The sequence below is a fragment of the Canis aureus genome, chromosome 15 (genome assembly GCF_053574225.1).
Source record: "Canis aureus isolate CA01 chromosome 15, VMU_Caureus_v.1.0, whole genome shotgun sequence".
Classification (NCBI taxonomy): Eukaryota; Metazoa; Chordata; class Mammalia; order Carnivora; family Canidae; genus Canis; species Canis aureus.
The window spans coordinates 57042611-57068450 of NC_135625.1; the positions used below are offsets into that span (position 1 = coordinate 57042611).

The 25840-nt window shown below is 37.3% G+C and overlaps 1 protein-coding gene across 1 annotated transcript in view; it reads right to left on the reverse strand.

Moving 5' to 3' along the window:
• DGKI (diacylglycerol kinase iota) overlaps window positions 1–25840 on the reverse strand; it is a 429239-nt gene that overhangs the window by 39719 nt on the left and 363680 nt on the right. The window contains 1 exon segment of the mRNA XM_077850064.1: window positions 17978–18003. Within this exon segment, the coding sequence (XP_077706190.1) occupies window positions 17978–18003 (26 nt within the window).

Sequence of the window (25840 nt, forward strand, 5' to 3'; positions counted from 1 at the left end):
AACAAGTGATAAATGGGTTCACTTGACTGAGTAGCATGTCTAGAATGGGAGTAGAGAGAAAAGAGGCAGGAAGGGGGTATGGAGGGCATCTGGAGAGAACAGCTTCCAAGACACAGTCATGTGAGGCCAAAAACTTTTTTTTTTTTAACATCACTGAAAAATCACTCACCAACTCCCTTTTCAGAATACAACTTTGACCAAGACTATCACTGTCTTCCTCAAATATAAAAGGAGCTTATAGAGAACAATTGCTGGGCAATCGGATGCCCAAAGAACATCTTGGGGTAAGCCCTGCTTTCTGAGAATGAGCCCACAGAGTTAGGGAAGATATGAGGCCCAAAGAGGCACATGGTCAGAGAAATAGAACAAGCAGCTACACAAACAATATGGTTTCAACATGGTCTTCTGTGGTCTTATAAAACACTACCTCTTTTGTTTTTTGTTTTTTGTTTTTTGTTTTTGCAATGGCTGAAATAATTGCCTTTACTTGGTTAAGCACAAGATGGGATGGAAATGTCACCAGACTGCACAAAATTGAATGGGTCCTGGCTGATTACAAATCCCTTTTCCAATAAGCACTAGGGCATCGTTTTGTCAAGAGAGAGGCTGCGAGCTGAATAATTAAATAGTAATGTAGTTTGTTACCTTGTTAAAGAAAGCTATCAGTGTGAAATCTGCCCGAAGCATTTATGCACTTGCAAAGTTGATTTTCTTTCTTTTCAGAAGGTGAGTACCTGGTGAGATTTGGAAACAGCAGTGCTGTTTTGTCATCAGCAGCAGAAATATTAAGAGACTGGCACTCATCTGCAGGAATCCATATGCCTGCTCCTTAGAAAGCAGAGCTTGGATGTCTCCCAAATACTCTTCCGAAACTGAAGGTGACATTTTGGGGTTCATCTCATGTATCTCATTGCTCAGGAGTCTTCCCTGGCTCAGAGGCCTGAGTATGTATGTATGTATGTATGTATGTATGTATGCATGTATGTATTTATTCATGAGAGACACACACAGAGAGAGGCAGAGACACAGGCAGAAGGAGAAGCAGGCTCCATGCTGGGAGCCCGATGTGGGACTCGATGTGGGCCAAAGGCAGATGCTTAACCACTGAGCCACCCAGGGATCCCAAGGCTTGAGTTTAGAGGACAGGAAAAGGCTTAGATGGTGCCAGGTCAGCTTGTTCTCTGCAGAGACTAAGGTCTAAGGGGAAATGATCTGCCTTAGATTCCACACCCCCTACACCCCACACCCTAGCAGAAAGCAGAGCCGGGGCTGGGGTCAGTCCTCCTTACTCTGAAATAATGGTCTTGTCCTTGCCCTATACAACCATCCACATTCAAGTGGCCACTGCCCAGCACAATATGAGTCACTCTCTGCCCACTGGGCTGTAACCTGAAGGATGTTTAGTTCCAGGAAAGTTAGAATACAACATGCCTGAATAACATCCCAAGTCCAGGCAAATATAATGGGATGGGTCTATTTATAGAAAAAGATTCTCCCATTTTGTTTTTTGACTCTGGTAGCTTCTCTTGCTCTCTTTGGCACATCTACTCTCTTGCTCTGTCCCTTCCTTTTGTGAGTATTTGCAGGCAAACTATGCACTAGGCAGAGAGCTAAATACTACCTAAGTTAATACTCTGATACAACTGCTGGACAGGTACTGTGACTATCATCACCCCCATTTAAGTATGACAGACTGAGGCTTAGTGAGGCTAAGTCACTTTGCATGAGGCCACATGGCTTATATGTGGCAAAGCTAGGATGGAAACCTAGCATGTGGAAGAGTGACTTGCAAGACAGCTCTACACTCCTCCATTATTTGGCTGCACAGAGCATCAGACAGTACTAGGATGCCATTAGGTGGTGAAACAAGGTCCTCTCTTCCCTTCATCTCCCTGGTCAGCCACGAGGAGTGCAGCTGTCATGCCTCCATGCCTTATAATTCCCCGGCTCTGAAGAGGAAGGCTACAGAAAGAAATGTAGCAGTGCTGGGAGAAGGAAATGCAGTAGTAATGAACTGCTTATGGGCACCACGTGCAGTCATGGTGACCGGAAGAAGACATACCGCGTGCGGCTAAGACAGTCATGACCTGACACGTAGAGCACCCGGGGTGGACCCAGAAAATGAGGACTGACACAGAAGGATGCTGAAATGAGGCAGCATTTCGTTGACTTCATTAGCTTGAAAGCGAGCTGGACTGATGGCTATTTCCAAGCTCTAAGGCTGGCATAGACAGCCTGCACAAACAAAAATTCACACAGAAAAAAAATGCTTCCAAGTGGAACATGCCAGGATGGAATGTACTGTAAAATATCCAGGGCTCATCTTTCAACTGAAAAAGTGATGAGGCATTCTAGTATTTTGCAACTGGTAAGCATGATAAGAGACGCTTGGGCCAAGACCATAATTCAGGGAAAGCAGTCCCCACACCCACATAGTTCTTTGCAGGAGGAAGGCATCAAAAGAACAAATCAGCTTTCGGTGGAGCTCCCTGGGGAAAAAATATTCACTGGATACTGAGGTTTCTCTTGTCAAGTAGACAACAGACAAATGGAGTGTTGATGACCTTCATCTAAGGGTCCTACTGTACTTGTCAGCATACCTGTCTAGCCCCTTGGTGATATGAGTTCATACCATAGCTCAGCTCCTATCATTTCATGCACTAGAAAGCTTAAGTAAACACAGTAAACTTTAAAAAGTAAGCACAATTCCATTCTTCATTTCTGCTCTTATCGATGACTACAAGGGACCAGGTCATACACCTCCCCTGTCCTTTCGCACATTCACCTGGTGGAGAAGTAACTGATTTGCAGGCATAAAATCTGTGATAGCTTCATCTGTTGCCAGAGGAACAGTGACACATAACCTTATTTGCTGACCTCTTCTGACCCATCCACTTACTTACATGCAAACCAGGGGGTTAATGTTCTCCCCTCCTCTCCCCTTTCTTGTCACTTTCTTATTTTGCAATGTTTTAAATACTTAGAATATTCTCTTGAGGCCAGATAAACTCAAGCCAAGTTGCAGGTGAATCTCAGTCAAGAGCACTCCTCCCCCTCAACATACACTCATCTCTAATAAGGCTTCAAAAGATAATTAGATGATGATCGCCAACAAAGCACTCCAAAGAAACCACAGGATCAAAGGATTATATGGTTACAATCAATAGTGAGATTTAAGATAGGGGGAGGAGAGAGGAGAGCAGGGTCAGGACACATAGAAAGTAATATAACCTGATTCTGGAAAGCCCAGGGGTTTTTGTTTTGTTTTGTTCGCTTGTACTGTTTTATTTTGTTTTTTAATCAGCAGTGATTGTCTGTTTTCCTACAAAATGTGAAAGAAGGCTAGCCAACTAAAAGCATGCCATCATTTTTATTCCTTTCCTTTTCACATAGTCTTTGGGGAGCACCCAGTGAGGCCACCATAAAAGGCCATTTTTTTCAGCACATTACCAACTGAATTTCATTGGAAAAGAACCAGGACTAACTTACCTTCTCCAACAGGGAACAATGTTAATGAGGCTACAATGGAATTCAAAGATGTGTATTGAAAGTTTCTGTTTGCCAACACCACATACTGCAGCAAATCTAACAGTGAGATTTGTATAGAGAAAATCAATTCTGTGCCAGGGCACAGCATAGAATGGGGCAACATCTCTATTCACTGGGTTCATAGTCAAATAAGAAGGGCAACACCACCCATGGGGAAACATTTTTGGAATACACTCAAAAAAACAGTAAATGAATAGGGAAGGAGAAATTGTGGGCATTTGAGTTGTCAGGAAAATTCATCATTGTTTGTCCTTCGAATCTATGGAGGTGGTTCCAACACATGGGAATTAATGAGCGCCAAGGAGGGATTTGAATGAATGACAATGAAGGTGGTCTGCCAGAGAGATGGTAGGAGGTGATATAAACCATATGGCTGGGTGAATATAAAGGAGATGAACATGGAGAGAGGCCCACAAGCAGAGGAGTAAAAATAATTCAATAAAGCCATATGAGCTAAACCAGGGTAAGAAGGGGCCTCAAAAGTGAGCACTAAAATGTTTGAATCTAATTAAAAAGCCAATGGGGGATTCCATAGTCAGAAATAGAATATGGGGCAAAAAAGAACACTCCAGCAACTTTGCATTAGCTAGCCCAAAGTCATTGCAGAGTGGCATACTGTGATGGCCAACACTGAAGACTCTTCCCAGTTGAGGCAATTAAGAGCTGTGAGGTTTCCAGCTGTATCATCAGCCGAGTTTACTTTACTCATCACATTTTGCTAATAAGCAGCTTATAGAAAATAAAAGGGAAAATACCAGATTTTCTTAATATATACTACCATTTTGGTCATAATATTGTCTTCCGGTTGTGATATCTCCTTAAGGAAATAGCTACCTTTCGAGAATTCTTCCTTTTGAAAAATGGATGCTATTGACAGGAAATTGTTTCCTTGATTAGCTTCCTTGATTGAAGAAACTGTTTCCCTGATCATGGAAGTATGAAGATAGGAGAAGTAGATCAAGAACACATCTTTGAATTATCCTGTGTCAAAGGTACTGGTCACTGATATGAAATAAATAAATAAATAAATAAATAATATATATATATATATATATATATATATATATATATATATATACCTCATTTTTAATGATGAATTGCCATCCAATAAGTAGGAGATCTCCATTCAACCAAAAGAATCAAGATTTCCTACCACATGAGCTCGACTCTTAGCAATGCTATTGAGGGACTCTGTGGGGCAGTGACTGAGAATGGGATCTGGATCTAGATTACTTGAGTATAAATCCAAGTTCTAACACTTATCAACTATGCATAGGACCTTGGAAAAATTACCTACAGGGTTTGTGCCTTAGTTTCCTCATGTGTAAAATGGTAAGAGTAGTATTATTATGATTGTTTTGTAGAGTAAATATGTCTAAAATATCCGGAGTAGTTGGTTCAATATACACTAGTTTGATGTGATCTGGAAGAAAGTATTTAACCTCTCTAAGCTTCATCAGAACACACCTTAGGACAATGCCTGGCATTAAGTTTTAATAACACTGACTTTTTTTTTTAATTTTAAGGACACCTAAGAGTATATTAACCCACATAATCCCAAAGGAGTAGTTGGAAGTATTTTGCTGAAACACAAGGACCCAAACCTTAAGTAATCCCTTCCATTCTGAGTTTCTCAAAAATTATTATGCTTGTTTTAATTCTTCAATTTCAGGAGATAGCAGAAATTTAAAAATATATAAATTTCAAGATGTTTAACTTTAATTTGAATAAAAATGAATATAGGGTTCTCTTTTTGCTAATAAGGGGAATCACAGACACTAAATTTCTAACAATTTAAGCTAAAATGATGGATTTTTAAAAATCAGGAAATATGGGAAGATGGTGGTAATAGTAGCAGCAGACTTTTTGAATGTTTCTTTTTTGTTGTTTTTTCCCCCCTCAAGTTTTAATTTAAATTCCAGTTAGTTAACATACAGTGTAATATCAGTTGCAGGTACAGAATTTAGTGATTTATCACTTACATACAATACTCAGTGCTCATCACAAGTGCCCTCCCTAATGCCCATCTGAATCTACACATAGAAAGAGAAACTCAGTAAAAGAACCAAAATACACCATCAATTGTAAAAACAAGGTAACAAGATATCCTTACAAACTTCAAGATTACAAGTGGCTGCAGAGAGGCCATTAACTGCCAAAAGACCTGCATTCTCCCAGTGTCTGCACAGGAGGGCATAGGGAGGAAGTGGGGAAGCTGATGTACCTAACAGCAGGAATGCCACAAAGTAGCCAACAGGTGGTCCTGGTAAAGTACTGGGCTCCAGTATGAGAGCAGCCTCAGAAGTTTTCCCCTTTCCCTTGCCAAATCCATGTAAGGGGCCCCACTACAAACGGAAGTACCTAGAGCATTGTAGCTCCTGTGAACTCTCAAAACTGACCACCTAGGATACCCCTTCAAGACAGGATCCAAACTGAGGATGAATTTCTGAGTGGAATTCACATTGTGCTGAATATGGCTAATGGGAGCAAAGAAAGAGGTCTTGATAAAAGTGAGGATATGGATCAAAGTCAGGAAGTCAGAGAAAGCAAGCTACCACATTTTCAATAGGACACAAAACCAACAGAAGAAAGAGGCCTCTGAAGCGAGAATAGCTAACTGAACTTACATTTCTTTCCAAAATTCAGAAAGAAAATGAATTTCATAGAAAAAATAGCAAAGAAAGGTAAAATCTCATATGAAGTTATTTTAGTTAAAAAAAAGGATAAAGAACAGAATAACATTGAGAGGCAATGAAAGTGTACCATAAAGACTTGCTTAAAAAGTAGCATACTATTTCAAGTAAGCTTAATGGCGTTAGTAAAGTGATACATGAGATCAAGAATAGCCCATCTGAATCAGAATAATTCAGAAATGAGGTGATGTCATTCAACAAAAAACTAGAAATAACAGAAAAAAATCATTTTCCAATGAAGACAAACTGGAAGGAACACAGGAACAAATAAATTCAACCAGTAAAGCCTTAAGAAAAGTAGAAGGCACAAAGAAACTTTCAAAAAATAATGAAAGGGGTAAAAAGAATGTGATAGGAAATGACAAGTGTTAAAGAGACATAGAGAAGATCAAACATACAAAATGAGCTCCTAAAGAAGAAAACCAAAGCAAGAGAATAGACCATGTATAAACACTTAATTCAAGAACACTGCTTTGAAATTCAAAATGAACCATACATTTAAATAGTGTATCATGTATCTGAGAGCATCAATGTCTCAAAGTGATCTATACCAAGGCATATTTTTGTAAAGGTATTGGACATTAAAGAGAAATATCCTTTGGGTATCTAGACAAAAAAAAGAAAAGAAAAGAAATGACTTTTTTGGAAAGATTTTATTTATTCATGAGAGACACAGAGAGAGAGAGAGAGAGAGAGAGAGAGAGGCAGAGACACAAGCAGAGGGAGAGACAGGCTCCATGCATGGAGCCTGACATGGGACTCGATCCTGGGACTCCAGGATCATGCCCTGGCGTGAAGGCAGTCAACTGCTGAGCCACCCAGGCATCCCAAGAAATGACTTTTTTTTTAAGATTTTATTTGTTTATTCATGAGAGACACACACACACACACAGAGAGAGAGAGAGAGAGAGAGAGAAAGAGAGAGGCAGAGACACAGGCAGAGGGAGAAGCAGGCTCTATGCAGGGAGCCTGATGTGAGACTCCATCCCAGGCCTCCAGGATCACGCCCTGGGCCAAAGGCAGGCGCTAAACTGCTGAGCCATCCAGGGATCCCAAGAAATGACTTTTATAAGAATATCATCAGACCTTAAAGGCAATACTTTATTCCAGGAGAAAATGGAATACTCAAAATATCAAGGAAAGAACATGTGACACGATGAGTCTGTAGAGACCATAACTATTTTTTTTCAAAAATTTATTTATTTATTTATTTAAGAGAGAGAGCATGTGTGAGCACATTAGGGGAAGGTCAGAGAGAGAGAGACAGAGAGCAGACTCCCCACTGAGGATAGAGCTTGACCCTGAGATCATGACCTGAGTCAAAATCAAGAGTCAGATGCTCAACTGACTGAGCCACCTAGGCACCACAGACCACAACTAATTTTTTAGGGTAAAAGGCCCAGATAAGCTTTTTCATGAAACAACTAAAAAAATACTGTTTTCAGGGGATTTTACCTAAGGGATCTGGGGGAAAAAGTGGCTCAGACAACCAAAATAACTAGACTTTCTTCAGCATATTAATTCATGATGAGCATTAGTTACTTTTGCAACCAAGTCAAAAATGAATATTAAAAGAGAGACATTATAGTGTACAATGTCTATATGATTTTAATACCAACATATCATAAATCAATAAAAATACAAGGAAATCTGTTTTAAATCCTTTCAGTAATCCTAAATGAATTGTGTGAGTTAAAATAAAAGATGAGGCATGTATATACACAGATATAGACACACATACGTATCCATAATGCAAATATAATTGTCTTATCTCTGCTCAACCAGAAACAATGAACAACATAATAGTAACTAGTGCCCAAATTGTGATCTTGAAATACTATTCTTCTTTGAAATAATCTAAGAAATTTTAGAGAAATGATGTCCAGGGCAAGAACTACAAAAGATGAGCTTGAAACATCTTGCTATGCTGGGTATCAAGGAAATTATCTATAAATATTAGGACCATATTAGACCTTAGAAGTCAAGATGAAGGGACTTCCTTCTTGCCATAGATAGGACAATTTAAGCTTCAATAAGAATGATAATTGCAATGCACTGAAGCCCATGAAATGTGTTAAAATTGTGAATTTATGGGGTGCCTAGCTGGTTCAGTTGGTAGAGCATGTGACTCTTGATCTCAGGGCCATGAGTTCAAGCTCTGCATTGGGCATGGAGCCTACAAAAAAAAAACATGAATTTGTAATGATTTTTGAAAATTGGTCATTTTTTACATTGATAAGGAATCAATTAATTATCTTGATAACCAGATAAATAAAAGGAAAGATTCAAACATTTATTGTTTTCCTTTACAGCACTGTTTCACTGAGAAATAAAACAGTAGAGGAGATGAAGTGATTCTTTATGAAATGAAAGAACTGGGAAAACCCCAAAGGTAGAACTAGAACAGCACTATTTTATAACCCTAATTGATAAGTCTGACATCAACAAAACAGTGAAATCCAGACATCATTTGTCTCTGATAAAAGAACAAACTCTCACCAATATACTTGCCAGAGATCAGAGTTTGTGTTAGAATACACTCAGCAAGACCCAGCCTGTGTGAAAGTCTGCAGTTCAAATGGCCTGAGCATTTCAAAAATAAATTCTAAGTAAAAGAAAGGGGTATGTGGAGAATGTACATTTAAAAGAGACTTAGATGACAATACTATATTTTTAAATGGGCAAGATTAAACTATAATATAGTTAAGATAAGACTAGAATGAGTGATTAGATTTTATAGATATACAAAAAAAAATACTACAGAAGTCAAGATAGTGGTTACTTTTAGAGGCCTGGAGAGATGTAATTAGGATGGAGACACATGGAAGGAATTTCGGTTTTTGGTCTGAGTGATGGTTATGAGGATATTACCATGATAATATGCCAAGCTATGTATGGTGTTTCATTTTACAACAAAAATAACCGTTAAAAACTCATCATACACACACACTCTCTACTGTGAAGAAAGACAGGAATATATAAATCCATTAAACAAAGTAAATCCACTGACCCTCGCAGATGAACAGGTGCCCAAACCACCCGATGCCCTAAAGTTTTCTGCCACACCTTTAGGATTTTGAGCCTCTCTTTGATGACTGTGTGAGGCATGGGATATAGAAGATAAAGCCTGGAACCTGCCCAAAGAGACCCCCACATAAAATTGAGCCCCTGAAGAGCTAAATCAGTATAGGATGAATAATAAATAAGACCTATAAAGGACTGAACAAGAAAATTTGATGCTGTGTGGACATAAAACCAAAAACAAGGCAACTCTTATGTGAATTTATTGCCATCAGTAGAATACTGGGCACTCTGAATTATTGTCTCTATGTTCTCTATGTATCTTAAGAAAGAAACAAACAAGCATACACACACACACTCACCAACAGATAATTTAATTAAGTTTGCTATTTTTCTTTGGTGATTGGAAAACCTCTCTCAAGGACTTAAAGAATTCTCATGTATGAAGGCCCAAAGATATGAGTGGCTCAAAGAATAATCAAAAACAGATAAATACAAATCAGTAAAAACACAAGAAAACAACTTTGAAGAAATAATGCAGGATGCGTTCCAGAGAAACAAGGAGAAATAAAATACAAAAGAGAGTAGGACACATATAGGATGAAAAGGTCTATCATGCATCTAAACAGAATTCCAGAAGGACATATACAGAGAAGAGAAAGCATTCTGGTTACATTTGTACTTCAATTGTCTATGTTAGAAAAAAAAGGGGGATCCCCGGGTGGCTCACTGGTTTGGCTCCTGCCTTTGGCCCAGGGCGTGATCCTGGAGACCTGGGATCAAGTACCACATCGGGCTCCCGGCATGGAGCCTGCTTCTCCCTCTGCCTGTGTCTCTGCCTCTGTGTGTGTGTATGTGTGTGTGTGTGTGTGTGTGTGTGTGTGTGTCTTTCATGAATTAATAAATAAAATTGTTAAGAAAAAAATAAAAAAATAGAAAAAAAGTATAAAAACAAGCCAAATGATTAGAATAAAGGAAACTATAAAGATAAGAAACCAATGAAACAGAAAACAAATATGTAATACAGAGGACCAATGAAGCTAAAAAGAAACATTCCTTGAAAAAAATAAAATAAAATAACAGTAAAAATCTAACTCCTTTTATAAAGCTAGATTTATCACACATGCTCTGTAAAATAGGAAGGAAAATGAGAGGCCAATCACATGGATGACCATGGACACAAAAATTCTAAAAAGAATAGGAACTGAATCCAGCAATATATAAGGGAGATTAATATAATAACCAATTTGAATTTATCTCATGCATATGGTATTGCTTTCTACTAGACAATGACATACACCAAAGAAGAAAAATCATTATCTCAAAAGATGAAGAAAAAAGTAGTCTGTAAAATTCTAATACCTGTTGAATTTATCACATTTGGATGAAAAGGAAAATCCTGAAGATACTATCTGCAAAACAACCAGCATCACCAGTGCTGTTCACCACACTTATTGGTGACTTGTGGTTGGCAGTCACTTTGAGATCAGAAACAAATCGATGATGCCACTATTCAATCTACTATCTCTACTTCTATTCAGTACTGTTCTGAAGGTTCTAATCAGCATAGAAAGGACCAGAAAAATATATAACAAAGTATAATCATTGGAAAGAACGAAACAAAATTATCATTACTTGCAGATGATAATGCCTCTGCAGAATTTCTTCCTCACAACAGACCCTTCAAGTAAAGTTTATGAATTTAAAAGTTTAGCCGGAATCTTGACTTAAGATTTTGAAGCAAGAACCTTGAAACAAGATTCTAAAGTGAATTTCATTCTACTATGCCAACAATGATCACTTAGAAAATACAATTTTTAAAATACAATTTTTAAAATATCACCAAAAACTGTAAAGTACCTAGGACTTTATTTAAAACTGACAGTCAAACCCTTCATGAAGAAAATTATGAAATTCTATGGACAGGCATTCTAAAAAAAACAAAAACAAAAAAATTAAATATAAAGAGATTGTTTGAGATAGACGTGTTGTTGTAGTATCAATTGTCTTTATACTGATTTATAGATTCATGCAATTTCCATGAAAATTACAACACAAAACTTGATAAAATGATTCTAAAATACATAGGCAGGAACAAAGGTCCAAATACAATTCAGACATTGTTGAAGAAGAACAAATTTTAGAGTATGTGCTCTCCCAGATAGCAAGATTTATACCAAAGTTAGAGCAATTTAAAAAATCATTGTACAAGAATTGACATACAGATCAATAAAATAGAAAAGAGATCTAGAAATCCACATATAGGGAAAGATAGAACAGGCTTTTCAAGTCAGTGAAAGAAATAAACAATAATGACTGGTTATATATATGAAAAAAATCAAAATAAAACTGGATCTTTACCTCTCATCAAACCACAAAATCATTTCCAAAATAATGAAGACACAATTGCAGTTTAACACTATGAAAACAGTAGAAGAGATAACGGGACAATATCCTTAGGATATTCTAGCCTATGAAAGGACTTCTTTAAGAACATACCAAAGCTAGATACCATAGAGAAAATATTAATAGGGCCCCGCTGGCTCAGAGGTTTAGCTCTGCCTTCAGCCCAGGGCGCGATCCTGGAGACCCGGGATCAAGTCCCAAGTCAGGCTCCCTACATGGAGCCTGCTTCTCCCTCTGCCTGTGTCTCTGCTTCTTTCTTTCTTTCTCTGTATCTATCATGAATAAATACATAAAATCTTAAAAAATATATTAGTAATTTGTTTACATTAAATTAAAGAATACCTATTCCTCAAAAAAAGTTTGGAAAGATAAACCACAAACTGGAAAAAAATTGCAACACGCTTATCAACAAAAAACCTTTACCTAGAATCTGTAGAGATGTTTACGAATCATTAAGAAAAAGAAAACCTAGTGGGAGAAAAACGAGCAAAAGAAATAAAGCAACATTTCACAGAAAAGTAAACACAAATGGCTTATATGAAAAATGGTTAATCTGACGTGTAATCATTTAGCACAAATTAAAACCCCAAGATAACATTTGACACTCCCACCAAATTGGTAAAATATTTTTTCATTAGTTAACATCAAGTGTTGGCAAGTATAGGGATCAATGGGAGCTCTGACTAGAGTTGTGAGAGTAAATTAGGATTACTTTGTAAAACAACTTGTCATGATGTGATAACTTACACAGATATATAACCTACCACCTAACTATGCCATCCCCAGGCTTAATCCCTAGAAGAATGCATACATATGGAAGCCAGAGGAGTTATGAAAAAGAATGTTCATAATGATATTGTTTACAATAGCAAACAAACAAAACCAAAAAACCCAGTCTGTGCAAATATTCATCAGAGTTTGGATATATAAGTTGTTTTATATTCATACAATAGAATACTATACAACATGAAAAATTAATGAAATAAATGTACGCAATAAGGCACTTAACAAGGATGTGTCACAAAAACATTCTGAACAAAAGAAGCACAGAAGAATTTACCACAGGGTTCAATTTATGAGAGTTCAATATAAGCAAATCTCTATACATATAAAGACACATATATCTGGAATACACACACACATTCATATGTGGAATATGTGTATATGTAGTAAAATGATCACAAGAAACAAGGAAATTATTTAAAAAACAGAACAGAGGTATCTCAGTGGGAGAGGGAAGAGAATGTAAACAGAAAGGGAAATATGAAGTTTCTAGATGACTACCAATGTTTTATATCTTAGGCTGGGGGCTGGGCATGCCATAGTTCCTTTTGGTTATCATTTAAACTAAGCTGATAAATTTTGTACATTTTTATGAATATTATCTATGTCAGTAAAACTGCATGTGTATATGTTTACATTGGAGAAAAAAACCATCTATGATGTTTGAGCCAAGAGATAGTTATTGATATATTAAAGAGTGGTAGGCCACCCAACAATGTGTTGTTTGGAGTTGTTTTTTTTCTTGTCTAACCTCCTGCAAAGTAAAACTGCCTCCAAGTCTGATACTGGACCCTTTGGGGACTTACTCTAGTGACTGTGGTCCTTAAAATTTTACTTCCAGATGCCTGCTACTCCCATCCTTGTCTACTGTGTTACTATTGCAACGAAAAAGCCACCATATAATGCAAGAACCATTATTGCCAACCGGTCTAGGAGGGAGGACAGGAAGGGGGTGCCTGCTTCAGACATCTAGGGGAATCAAACAGAGTGTTGGCACTTCCTTGTGAGAGATTCAGTGACTGTCCTGTATTTTGTAAGTGAGCAGACATTAGTTGGAAGATGACCCTCTGTGAATGCACTGGTGGAGGAGCAGCAGCACAGGGGCATTCTCAGGGGTCCCCACAATAAGGTGGCCAAGATGACAAAACAGAATCTGAGAGCTCAAGCAGAGCAGCCTGGGCACAGGAATTATGCTCCTGGAGCAATTTAAATGATGAGGTGATAGGCTCTAAATGCAGAGGAAACTCCTAGGGCAGGGCAATCAATCACTGCCAGGCTTATCTTTTGACAAGGGGTAGGACTCCAGCTTGCAGCTGTAACATTAAAATGTAATGTTCCCACTGGGATTTGGTGTGGCAGGTTTCCCTGAAGCTTCGGTTTCACTCAGTTAACTAATTATGAGAGAATGTGACATTGGTATTTGCTTTTTCTACAGGGACAAATCATTCCCAGCAGGAGAGACAGGTTGTTATTTTTGTTCTGTTTTGTTTTGTCATTAAAAAGAGATTACTTACACAGTAGTAAATAAACTCTTGTTAGAGGGAATTTTTTTTCTTTATAATTCTATTCACCTTAATTCTGACAATCATTTCTTTTGTTTTCCGGAGATATGGTACACGAATGAGCAAGAGTTGGGTATTAGAACTGGGTTTGAGGGCAGCCCCGATGGCGCAGCGGTTTAGCACCGCCTGCAGCCTAGGGAGTGATCCTGGAGACCCGGGATCGAGTCCCACGTCGGGCTCCCTGCATGGAGCCTGCTTCTCCCTCTGCCTGTGTCTCTGCCTCTCTCTTTCTAGCTGTGTCTCTATGAATAAATAAATAAAATCTTAAAAAAAAAAAAAGAACTGGGTTTGAAAATTAACTCTAGCTATGTGATCCTAAGCAAGTTATTTAAGTATCATGAACCTTTTGCCTCCCACTAAAAAATAGATGGTAAAATGTCTACTGTGTACTATTTGTTAAATGAGATGAAGTAATATAGTTGAAGTATTTTTAGCACAGTGTGTCTGCATCAAAAGTGCTAAAAAATGTTAGCCTTTATTCTTAATGACTCTGATACTATATATACCAATAGGAACATTTTATATTTCACTTATGCCTTATATGGTCAGTTTCCTATATGATGCCACATGTAATCATGAACTGTATTTTTACTTCGCCACTATAAGCTGCATTGTGCATTAACCATTTTACTCTTCCTTACCCAGATGTTCAAAGGTTTCCAATGAAAACACAATATTTATTTTTTTTTAATTTTTAAAGATTTTATTTATTCATTCATGAAAGACACACAGAGAGAGGCAGAGACACAGGCAGAGGGAGAAGCAGGCTCCATGCCTGCAGCCTGACATGGGATTCGATCCTAGGTCTCCAGGATCTCGCCCTGGGCCAAAGGCAGGCGCTAAACCACTGAGCCACCCAGGGACCCGAAAACACAATATTTAATGATAACATTGAAGGAAACAGTTTTCTATCTCTCCTTCTCCCCCAGGACACCTTTTAACTTTTCAAAGACAGTGTCCAATGCTGAGCAAACATCACAAATAAACTCACACTTCCTCATCCACTGCCTGGATGATATCAGCATTGCGTTTGGGGTGCTTTTAGCAAACTGGAAAATGATTTCACAGATGATCTCCCCTTGAACTCATAATCCCATGAGGTAGGCATGGTAGATATGATGATCTCCACTTTACAGATAAAGAGGCGGGAGGTAAGAAAGGGTAAATGACAGAGCCATAATGTTCAAGCCTATTTTCTATGAAAAGTAATCTGTGGGAACTGAGAATACTGGGCATATTGGACTTTCGAAAATTAGATTTTCTCAAGAACAAAGTCTGTTTTGAAGTTAGCCAGCGCAACCGTTATTAGAGAGAAAAGTAAGATCACTGGTAGTAAGTTAACAAAATAGAAAGTCAAGAGGCATGGGGCATTATATTCCAATGTCACAATCCATTTGCCCAATGAACCTCAATTTTTCTATTGTTAAGTTTGAGAAAAGAAAACTGTTACCTCTTACCATTTTTAAAAGCACACATATTGCAATATCATTATCATGTATAAATGTAAGCTTGATAGAATATTCAGGAGATTTAATGTGAACCACAGAAAATATGAGAACCTAAAAATGTATAAGCAGGAGGAAACATATTTTAAGTTCTAGTAGAAAATCTTGGTGATAAAAGAAAAGGTTAAGAATATTTTCCTTTTCCTTGGGTTAAGAATACTTTTCCCAAGTATACATGGGCTAGAAGATGATGGAAAATTAATAAGATTAGATAAATCAGCACTGTAATTTCACCTTATATATTCAAGTAGTTTTTGGAAGTTGTAGAATCGACGAAGAATCATGGACATGTAATAACTTTTGAAGCCATGAAAATATAAAAGCCCTCAAATTTGGATAATATTTCCTTAACTAGTCACATATACTAGTTCTTAAAATAATTAATTCTGAAGTGCTATTCATACTGAGCAAGTCTTTCTGGTGATAGTCATTTTTCAAGGATTTCCAAGGATGCCATCACTTACTCACTGATAGCTCATAACCCCTTAAGAATTCCTAGCGAAAAAAAAAAAAAAAAAAAAGAATTCCTAGCGAACTACAGAATAACAATTCAGAAGTCCCCTACACACTCCTTTGTTAGGAATAGGGGATAAGTCTAATAGATTGGAAGGCCAAAGCAAACAAAAGTCATTTAGGAGAACCCTAGATCGAAATAAAAACGAAACACGTTTTGAGTCCATGGAAATTAGAAGCCCAAGGATCTCTAAACACACAATAAAAAATCTAGTCAGACCAACAATGATGAGCGAAATAGCATACCGTAATAGGTCATCATTAGGTGGTTGGTTACCCAATTCTGACTTAATAAGTTTAAACATGATTTGCCTATGATCCTCAGGGATGTGATACATCTTCATTTCAATATTACGAGAGATCTTATGATATGGCACGATATCCAAAAACTCCCTCTCTTTGTCCTTAATTCATTCACTTAATAAACATTTGGTGAATGTTTACTGTTTGTTAGGATCTATATCAAAGAACTCACAGCCCAGCATGGGAGACAAGCAAATCAAGCATCAAATTTACTATTAAATTCTAGAAGAAAAATTTTTCATGCAAATGGTAAGTGGATCAGAGAGCTCTCAGGGAGGATGAAATGATTAACAAGGTCTCAAATGGTAAATGTAAACCATGTATATCACAAAAAGGAGTAGTTCCGTCACAAAGAACAGCATGGATAAAAGCAGGACACAGGAAACATGGTGAGTTTCAGAAATTAGTTGCAATATACTGCATGGCTTGCGCATTCAGAAGGGGGAAAAGATGCCATAAGAAGCAATAAGCAGTAGCAATAAACAAAGATTCCATCAGTTAGGATTTCCATTCCACATTAAAATACAATAGTGGAAACCTGAATACAACGACTGATCTTTTGATAAGATTTCAACCCTTAGGCAATGGGTGCAGATTTTTGCTACAGAACAGACAATGTAGTGCTATCCAAGTATACAGAGAACTAGAGGATAGAAAGCTAGGGTATGGATAGCAGTTTTAAGATAACTTTAAAAGTCCAAATAAGACATGGAGAAACCCTAAGCAACAGCATTGGGGATGGAAAAGAGAACAGAGATAAAAGAAATACAAAAACCAGAGTTAATAAAATTTAATGACCGAATAGACTAAAGGGATGAAGAGGGAAGCTTATAGCAGCTTTCATGTGTTGTATTTAGCTGGCTGAATGCAAAATAGTGCCCTCACTAATTAGGGATGGCATGACGAGGAATGCCAGTATTACTCAGAGTCCTACTATCTTCTCACCACTTCCTTCACCACTAGACTCATAAAGCTCCTGGAGGGAGAAAATTATGTCACGTACCACATGTGTTTGCACATAGTTCCTAATATTGTATAACATGATTACATAGTATAATGGACCCATTGTAGACACTTAAAGTGTACATTTTTTGAATGACTGACTGAATAAATGAACTCTAAAAGTTGGATGTGACAAAACTATATATTTTATCCTTTTAATAAAATAACTATGTCTTAAATGTGAATAACTCACCTTAGCTGGGTAACAGTTAATACCTCTGTGGATTAGGTTCATTTCAGACCTCTAGTACTTTTAGCAAATTCCAACATCCAATCTTGAAGAAACTTTTGGGAATGTCTACTACAAACTCTCATTTTAAAGATGAAAATCTGTGATCCAGAGAAGTTACACAGCTAGCCCCAAGTCACAGAAAGTATCCAGTCATAAATCAGGCAGATACATAAGCTTCATAATATTTGTCAACCAAATTGGTTATAATAGATTGGAAGACAAGACATCACATTTAGCTAGGATGCATTGAATTTTTAAAAGTGCATGACACTCCACATGAAAAAAAAAAAATACTAGACCAATGTCTTAGAAACATTTCCTTAAATAATTCTTTCTTCTGACAATGAAATGTAAGGAACGGAGCTCAACTTTTAATCTTGAATTAGTATAAGTAAGACAGATTCTTACCGTGATCTTCTGAAGAGACTGGTGACCTAAAACGAGATAATAAGCATGATAAATGTTTTGTAAATAATACTAATAATTACAAATGCAATAATGATCAAGAATAATCTCCTAGGAATATTACCCCCCAAATTTAATTAAATACAAAGTCAATATAGTAGACAGTGTAATTAATTTGTTGGTCGCATGGTATTTTCTAATTGATCACTCCCAAAGATTACCTTGATTGGTTGGGGTTAATAAAATTCCAGTCTACTGCACAGTGTCATGGGACTGCAACGAACTTAAGTCTGTATTTATCACACACAAATAGAAAAGTCATAGAAATGTGATAATGGATGGAATGCTGTGATGTCACCAAAGGCCAAGCCTTCAGAGAAAATACCAGGGATATAAATAAGCACTAGACTGTGTGCAAGTAAAAAGAAATCTGCTTGGACAGTAAAAAATGAGGCAGAAGTAAAACAAATGATACGTACCCTTATCATTATTGTTTTTTGTTTTCACTATTCGTGGAATTTAAGGTTTACGTGAGCATGACATAGAACCTCTTTGTACTGACCTCATAGCTCTAAACCTTTAAGAACCAGGATGAGCAAGAGAGTGATCATTGGGGTCCCACAGAACTTTTATATATGGATGACTTCTGCAGCTCCAATTATGTTAGGAAGACACTGATGAAGCATCTTATCGACCCTTTCTCAATAAAAACCTTTCTTTCTTCCTCAGCTAGCCACTGATTGAGTTACTCTGAGCAATACAGATTCATCCTTGAGGATGAATTTCCCTCAAGCTTGAAAGATACAGTCTTAAAAAAAAAAAAAGAAAAAGAAAGATACAGTCTTGACTCTACCATATCATTCCTTCCTTGGGATAAAGGGAGGTGTATAATTCTGTACTAACAGGTGATAGAATTTTGTAGGGAAAGGCAAGAAACCAGGCAGGAGGCATCCTCTCTTCTACATGATCAGCCTCCTGAGGTCCACAGCAGGAAGATGACCAAAGAGAAATGCAAGAGTTTAGTAACACACCCATTTGCATAACTCGTGCCGGGGCAAGAATGATTCCATGGAGGCACAGTGGTTAAAGGAAGATTTTAGCTACTTTGGGATGCTTGAGAATGCTTTACTTTATTTACTGCTCAGTAATATTTTTGTTCATTATGTAAGTGATGAGTAAGGTGTAAGGACACAGCAGTAGTGGTGGGAAAGATAGTGGCAAAGTGTCAAATCATTTCAACCTTACAAGTTTCTTCAAGTGAACTTTTGCATGTGAAAACAACAGAGGGTCCCAAGCTTTGGTAGCGAGAAAACTGACATCAGGGCGATGGACACAGGGAGCACCGAGAGGGAACCTGCCATGAGCTAAGTCATCTCCACAGAGTCCACTGCTTGAGAAATACCACTTGGCCTCCCCAGGTGAAGCCAATCTGTGTTCTCCTCGGGATTTCCCTCTTTCATGCTATCACACACCAGTCTTCACACACCAGTCTTCCCCACTGGGTTGTGAACAAATAGAAAACTAGGACTATTTCCTACATGGTACAGAATGGGCCCCTGATTAAAATTTGTTGAACTGAATTAATTAATGTCAGCACCACCACAGTGGTGCTTAGGCTCAAACATATTCTGGAGGGCCTCAAAAAAATCATCATGTCACCTTCAAACTTTCTGCAAACCAGGTTTGCCAGGTCCTAGGACAACCATGACGGAAGGGCCTAGTGAGTGAGACAAGTTCCAGAATAAGGATAATGGGAGCACTCTCAGAATCAAAAGACATCCAATACACCCAGCAACAGAGACCCACGATCTGCCTTAGTGGTTAGGAAAAAGAAAGGGGGAGACAGTGCTGAATCGAGGTAAATAGGATTGAAAGGTGAGTCTAATGAGAAATACGTATTTAAAATAAGATAATTTCTTAAGATGCTTAGGGCATAAAAAGAAGTCAGCAACAAGGTAACATCTTTAGCCCTCATGTATTCTGATGGGAATTAAGCAATAAGACTTGTTGGACTGTTGGCAATTAACTTCTACAGGAACAAAGAAAAATCCATGCCAACAGACGACTAAATGTTTCAGGTAGAAGGCTTGTAAAGCAGGGCTTTTGGTGCCTTTCTGTGAAAGCAAAGAACTAATATTAAATCTGAAAAATTCCAGATGGCTTCGTTCAAGTCCCAAGGGGATGCAATCGTCCAGGCAGTGGGAAGAACTATCAATTTCAGAGTGTTTTCTGAAGATTAGTCATGTTGAGTTTCTGTGCTGAATGTCTCCCACACGCCTGGATTTGTGGAATTTTAAGACATATGGAGTATTTCAATCCTCACTCAGTATTTCACCTTTCACTCTAACGAGTCACTAAATTATACTACGGAGACATGCACATCATCCATTATTGCTGGAAATGGGCATAAAAAGTTTTACAGAACTTAGCTCAGGAGAGAGGAAAATTCATGCGATCAGCAATAGAAGTAGTTATTTTTAAAACAGAGTGGTTGAAAAAAAAAAAAAAAAACAGAGTGGTTGAACTCCAGGAACAGATAATCTTCTTCAACCTGACAACTGAGGAATGCAGGAAAGTTCACTCTTATTCTTCCCACTGCACCTGCAAGACTTGTGGTTCTGTTCCAGACTGTTTATTTCTCCTCCACGTACACTTTATCTTGGGGATAGCATCGCTCTCATAGTGCAAACTATGACTATCATTCAAATAACTCCAGGATTTAGAGTTCTTACCTCTTTCCTCAGTACTAGTCTTTTATGACAGTCTGTAGAATATTTATACTTGATTTTACTTAGTTTCATTTGCTTTGTGGTTCTTAAAAACATTTTTTTTTTGCATTTCATTCAAATTCAGCAAAGTGAAAAAGCAGAAACAAAATCTCATGTCCTTAGATTTCAAAATCTCTCTCCTATTTTAAATCTATTTATGTTGATTCAAACCTACATAATAATTATTTGAGACCCTATTAGGTACCAGCCCTACACCTTGTGATGAGGATACAGAGATGAACAAGATACCGACTTTAAGGACCTCAGTCTAGTGAAGGAGAAAAATAGGTAAATAAAGGATTATACTGAAAAAAGTATAATCATCAAAACATGTGTGAAGTAAAGAGGGAACAGGAGATAGAGAGACCCATTTATTCCAGAAGAGCAAAAGAAGACTTCAGAAAGCAAGAACCATGTGAGCTGGGCTTGGAAGGAAATGCAGAAACTTGTTAGGTAAATAAGAAAGGAAAAGAATCTCAGGCAGAAGGACCAGGCGTATGACAAGGAATCTGGGTAGGAAGTTTTGTAATACGTTATCAAGCAGATGAGTAACTCAGTGTTGCTAAAATGTAAAGGAGTAATAAGTTAGGCCTGGAGACAGAAGAGGCAGGAGCCATTTCATATATGGCCTGACAGGCCATTTCGAAGCACTGGTAATTTACCTCCTAAGCTAAATGAAGTGAGTTTCCGAAGCAGCGAGGTCATACATTTTCATTGGTGCTTCTCATCAGGCAGGCTGTGCAGAGTGGAATTAAAAAAAAAGCAAGAATAAAGGTGGAAGATGAGTTAGAAACTATTACTGCAAAGCTTCTGCTCTTCTCTTTGAAATTCATGAAAAGCAACAGGGAGGGGGGCGCCTGGTGGCTCGGAGGTTGAGGGTCTATCTTTGGTGCAGGGTGTAATCCTGGGGTCCTGGGATTGAGTCCTACATCGGGCTCCCTTCATGGAACCTGCCTCTCTCTCTCTGCCTCTCCCTCTCTCTCTTTCTCTCTCTCTCAAATCAATCAATCAATCAATCAATCAATCAATCAATCATCTTTTTTTTTTTTTTTAAGACAACAGGGAGAATAAGAAAACAGAAAAGGAAGCATCGTCTTTGACTAAGCCAGAAGATGCTCATAAACCAAAATCATCTTTAAAAAAAGAGCTACCAAGTAGGGGGAAAATTCGACCACGTTTCAGAAAGACAAGGAGAGCATATTTTGATCTCAGTCAACTCAAAAGATATGAGCTACACTGTGCACCACAAAATCTGGCAGAAAGCCCTCTGCTCTGAGCCAGGTGTCCTGTTAGTCAGAAGTAGAATCAAATGCCAGAGGATAGCGCTGCTAAAAAGAAATTGAAAACAGACCCAAAGTCAAGCTTCCAGAAACACACCAACCCACTATCCCTAATTATCCGTTCCAAACTAACAGTTCCAAAAAGAACTCCTCCAAAACAAATATGAGTAATGAAGAAAAGACAGCATGATATCCACACGAAAATACTCCAAGAAGAAAGCAGGATAAGGATCTGCTGACAAACAAAACTTAAGGTGGGAGTACACTAAAAAGATGATGGCAGGGGGTAGGTAAAACTATTAACAGATCTCCATAAAATTTTAAAATGGAAAAAGGGAAGGAGGGAAAGGAGGAAGGAGTAACGGATGGAATAGAGCCTCTGTGAACAGAAACATAAGGAAGAAATATAATGATTATGAAATAATCCTAACACTCTAGCAGAAGAAAAGAGCAAAAGTTGGTCCAGAATATTTGAACAGGTAAATTATAGAAAAAGCTTGAGGGCTCTTTCCACTGTGTCACCACTGCACTAGGAAAAGGATATTAAGAGGAGGTAAGAGATGAATAATAACTACAAATATATTAAGATATAAGCCATTCATTTATTCCTCTATTCAAGTAACTGCTTTGTGGAAATGTCTTGCTGTTTTTCCACTTTGATTTACTTTTCTGTGATTTTTTTTTTTTTTTGCTTTTTAAGTTTTTTCAAAAACTCCAGTTAGTTAACATACAGCATCACGTGAATTTCAAGTATACAGATACAGTGACTCAACAATTCCATATATCACCCTGTGCTTATCATGACAAGTGCACCCACTGATCCCCATCACGTCTTTTCCCCATCAACCCACTCACCACCCCTCCTGTATCCATCAGTTTGTTCTCTGCAGTTAATGTCTGTTTTTTGATTCTCGCCCCCCTTTTATTCTCCCTTTGCTCATTTGCCTCGTTTCTTAAATTCCACGCAAGTGAAATTATATGGTATTTGTCTTTCTCTGACTGGCTTATTTCACTTAACATAAAACTCTCAGCTCCATCCATGTTGTTGCAAATAGCAAGATTTCATTCTTTTTTATGACTGAATAATATTCCTCTCTCTGTGTGTGTATGTGTGTGTGTATACCACTCCTTTATTCATTCATCTATCAACAGACACTTGGGCTGCTTCCATAGTTTGGCTATTGTAAATAATGCTGCATTTATCCTTTCAAATTAGTATTTTTGTATTCTTTGGGTAAATACCCAATAGTTTGATTACTGGATCATATGGTAGTTCTATTTTTTACTTTATGAGGAACCTCCATACTGTTGGCCAAGTGGCTGCACCAGTTTGCGTTTCTACCAACAGTCACTGTGGTTTTGATTTGTATTTCCTGATGGTGAGTGATGCTGCCCACCTTTTCATGTGTCTGTTGTTGGCCATATAGATGTCTTTAGTGGAGAAATATCTGCTCTTATCTCTGTCCATTTCTAAATTAGCAGATTTGTTTTTTGGGAGTTGAGCTGTATATGTTCTTTATGTATTTTTAATACTGAACTTTTATTGGCTATGTCATTTGCAAATATCTTCTTCCATTCCATAGGTCGTCTTTTAGTTTCATTGATTGTTTCCTTTGCTGGGCAGAAGCTTTTGATTTTGATGTAGTTTATTTTTGCTTTTGTTCCCCTTGCCTGTGGAGACAGATCTAGAAAAAAGTTGCCACAGCAAATGTCAGAGAAGCTACTGTGTTCTCTTCCAGGATTTTTATGGCTTGAGGTCTCACATTTAGGTCTTTAATCCATTTAGAATTGATTTTTGTATATAGTATAATAAAATGGTCCGGTTTTCCCAACACCATTGTGTTTCTCCCAACAGATTGTCTTTCTCCCACTGGATATTCTTTTCTGCTTTTCTGAAGATGAATTGACCATGTAGTTGTAGGTTTATTTCTGGGTTTTCTATTCTGTTCCATGGATCTATGTGTTTGTGTTTGTGCCAATACCATACTGTTTTAAATTCTACGGCTTTATAAAATAACTTGAAGTATGAAATTGTGGTGCTTCCAGCCTTGTTTTTCTTTGTTAAGTTTGCTTTGGCTATTGGTCTTTTGTGGCACCAAACAAATATTAGAATTATTTGTTCTAGTTCTGTGAAAAATGCTGTTGGTATTTTGATAGGGATTGCATTAAGTCTGTATATTGCTTTGTGTAGCATAGATATTTTAACAATATTTATTCTTCCAGCCCATGAGCATGGAATGTCTATTTCTTTGTGTCATTTCAATTTCTTTCATCGGTGTTTTACAGTTTTTAGAGTATGGTCTTTCACCTCTTTGGTTAGGTTTATTCCTAGGCATCTTATTTTTGGTACAACTGTAACTGGGATTGTTTTCCTAGTTTCTTTCTGCCACTTCACTATTGGTGTATAGAAAAACAACAGATTTCTATACATTGATTTTGTATCCTGTGACTTTATCAATTCTAGCAGGTTTTTTTTGGTGGAATGTTTCAAGTTTTCTCTATAGTATTATGTCATCTGCAAATAGTGAAGGTTTTACTTTTTCCTTGCCAATTTGGATGCCTTTTACGTCTTCTTGTTTGATTGCAGTGGCTAGGACTTCCAGTACTATACTGAATAAAAGTAGTTAGAGTAGACAAATTTGTTTTGTTCCTGACTGTAGGGGAAAAGCTCTCCATTTTCCCCTATTAAGGATGATACTAGTTGTGGGTTTTTCATATATGGCCTTTATTACGTTGATGTATGTTCCCTATAAACCTACTTTGTTTTTATCATGAATGGATGTTGTACTTTGTCAAATGCTTTTTCTATATTTATTGAAATGATCAGATGGCTTTTATCCTTTCTCTTATTGATGTGATATATCACACATTGTTGATCGATTTGTGAATATTAAACCACCCTTGCAACCAAGAAATAAATCCTACTTGATCATGGTGAATGATTTAATATATTGTTGGACTGGGCTTGCTAGTATTTTGTTGAGGAGTGTTGCATCTATGTTCATCAGGGGTTTCAGCCTGTAGTTTTCTTTTTTAGTTTATTTGGGTTTGGTATCAGGATAATGCTGGCCTCATAGAATGAATTTGGAAGTTTTCCTTCCTCTTCTATTTTTTGGAACAGTTTGAGAAGAATAGGTATTAACTCTTCTTTAAATGTTTGATCAAATTCAACTGTGAAGCCATCTGGTCTTTGCCTTTTGTTGGGAGTTTTTTGATTGCTAATTCAACTTCTTTGTTGGTTATAGGTCTGTTCAAATTTTCTATTTCTTACTGTTTCAGTTTTGGTATTTGATATGTTTCTAGGAATTTATCCATTCCTTCTAAGTTGTCCAATTTATTGGCATATAGTTTTTGATAATATTCTTTTATAATTGTTAGTATTTTTGTGGTGTTGGCTCTTCTCTCATATGTATTTTATTTATTTAAGTCCTTTGCATTTTTTTCCTTGATAAGTCTGGCTAGACGTTTATCCATTTTATTGATCTTTTTCAAAGATCCAGCTCCTGGTTTTATTGATCTGTACTATTATTGTTTTTTTTAGATTCTATGTCATTTAATTCTGCTCTAATCTTTATTATTTACTTCCTCCTGCTGGTTTTAGGCTTTGTTTATTGTTCTTCTTCTACCTCCTTTGGGTATAAGGTTAGGATGTTTGAAATTTTTCTTGCTATAAACTTCCCTCCTAGAACTGCTTTTGCTATATCCCAAAGGTTTTGGATATGGTTTCATTTTCCTGTGTTTCCATGTACTTGTTAATTTCTTTTATTTCCTGGTTGACCCATTCATTGTTTAGTGGTATGCTATTTGACCTTCATATA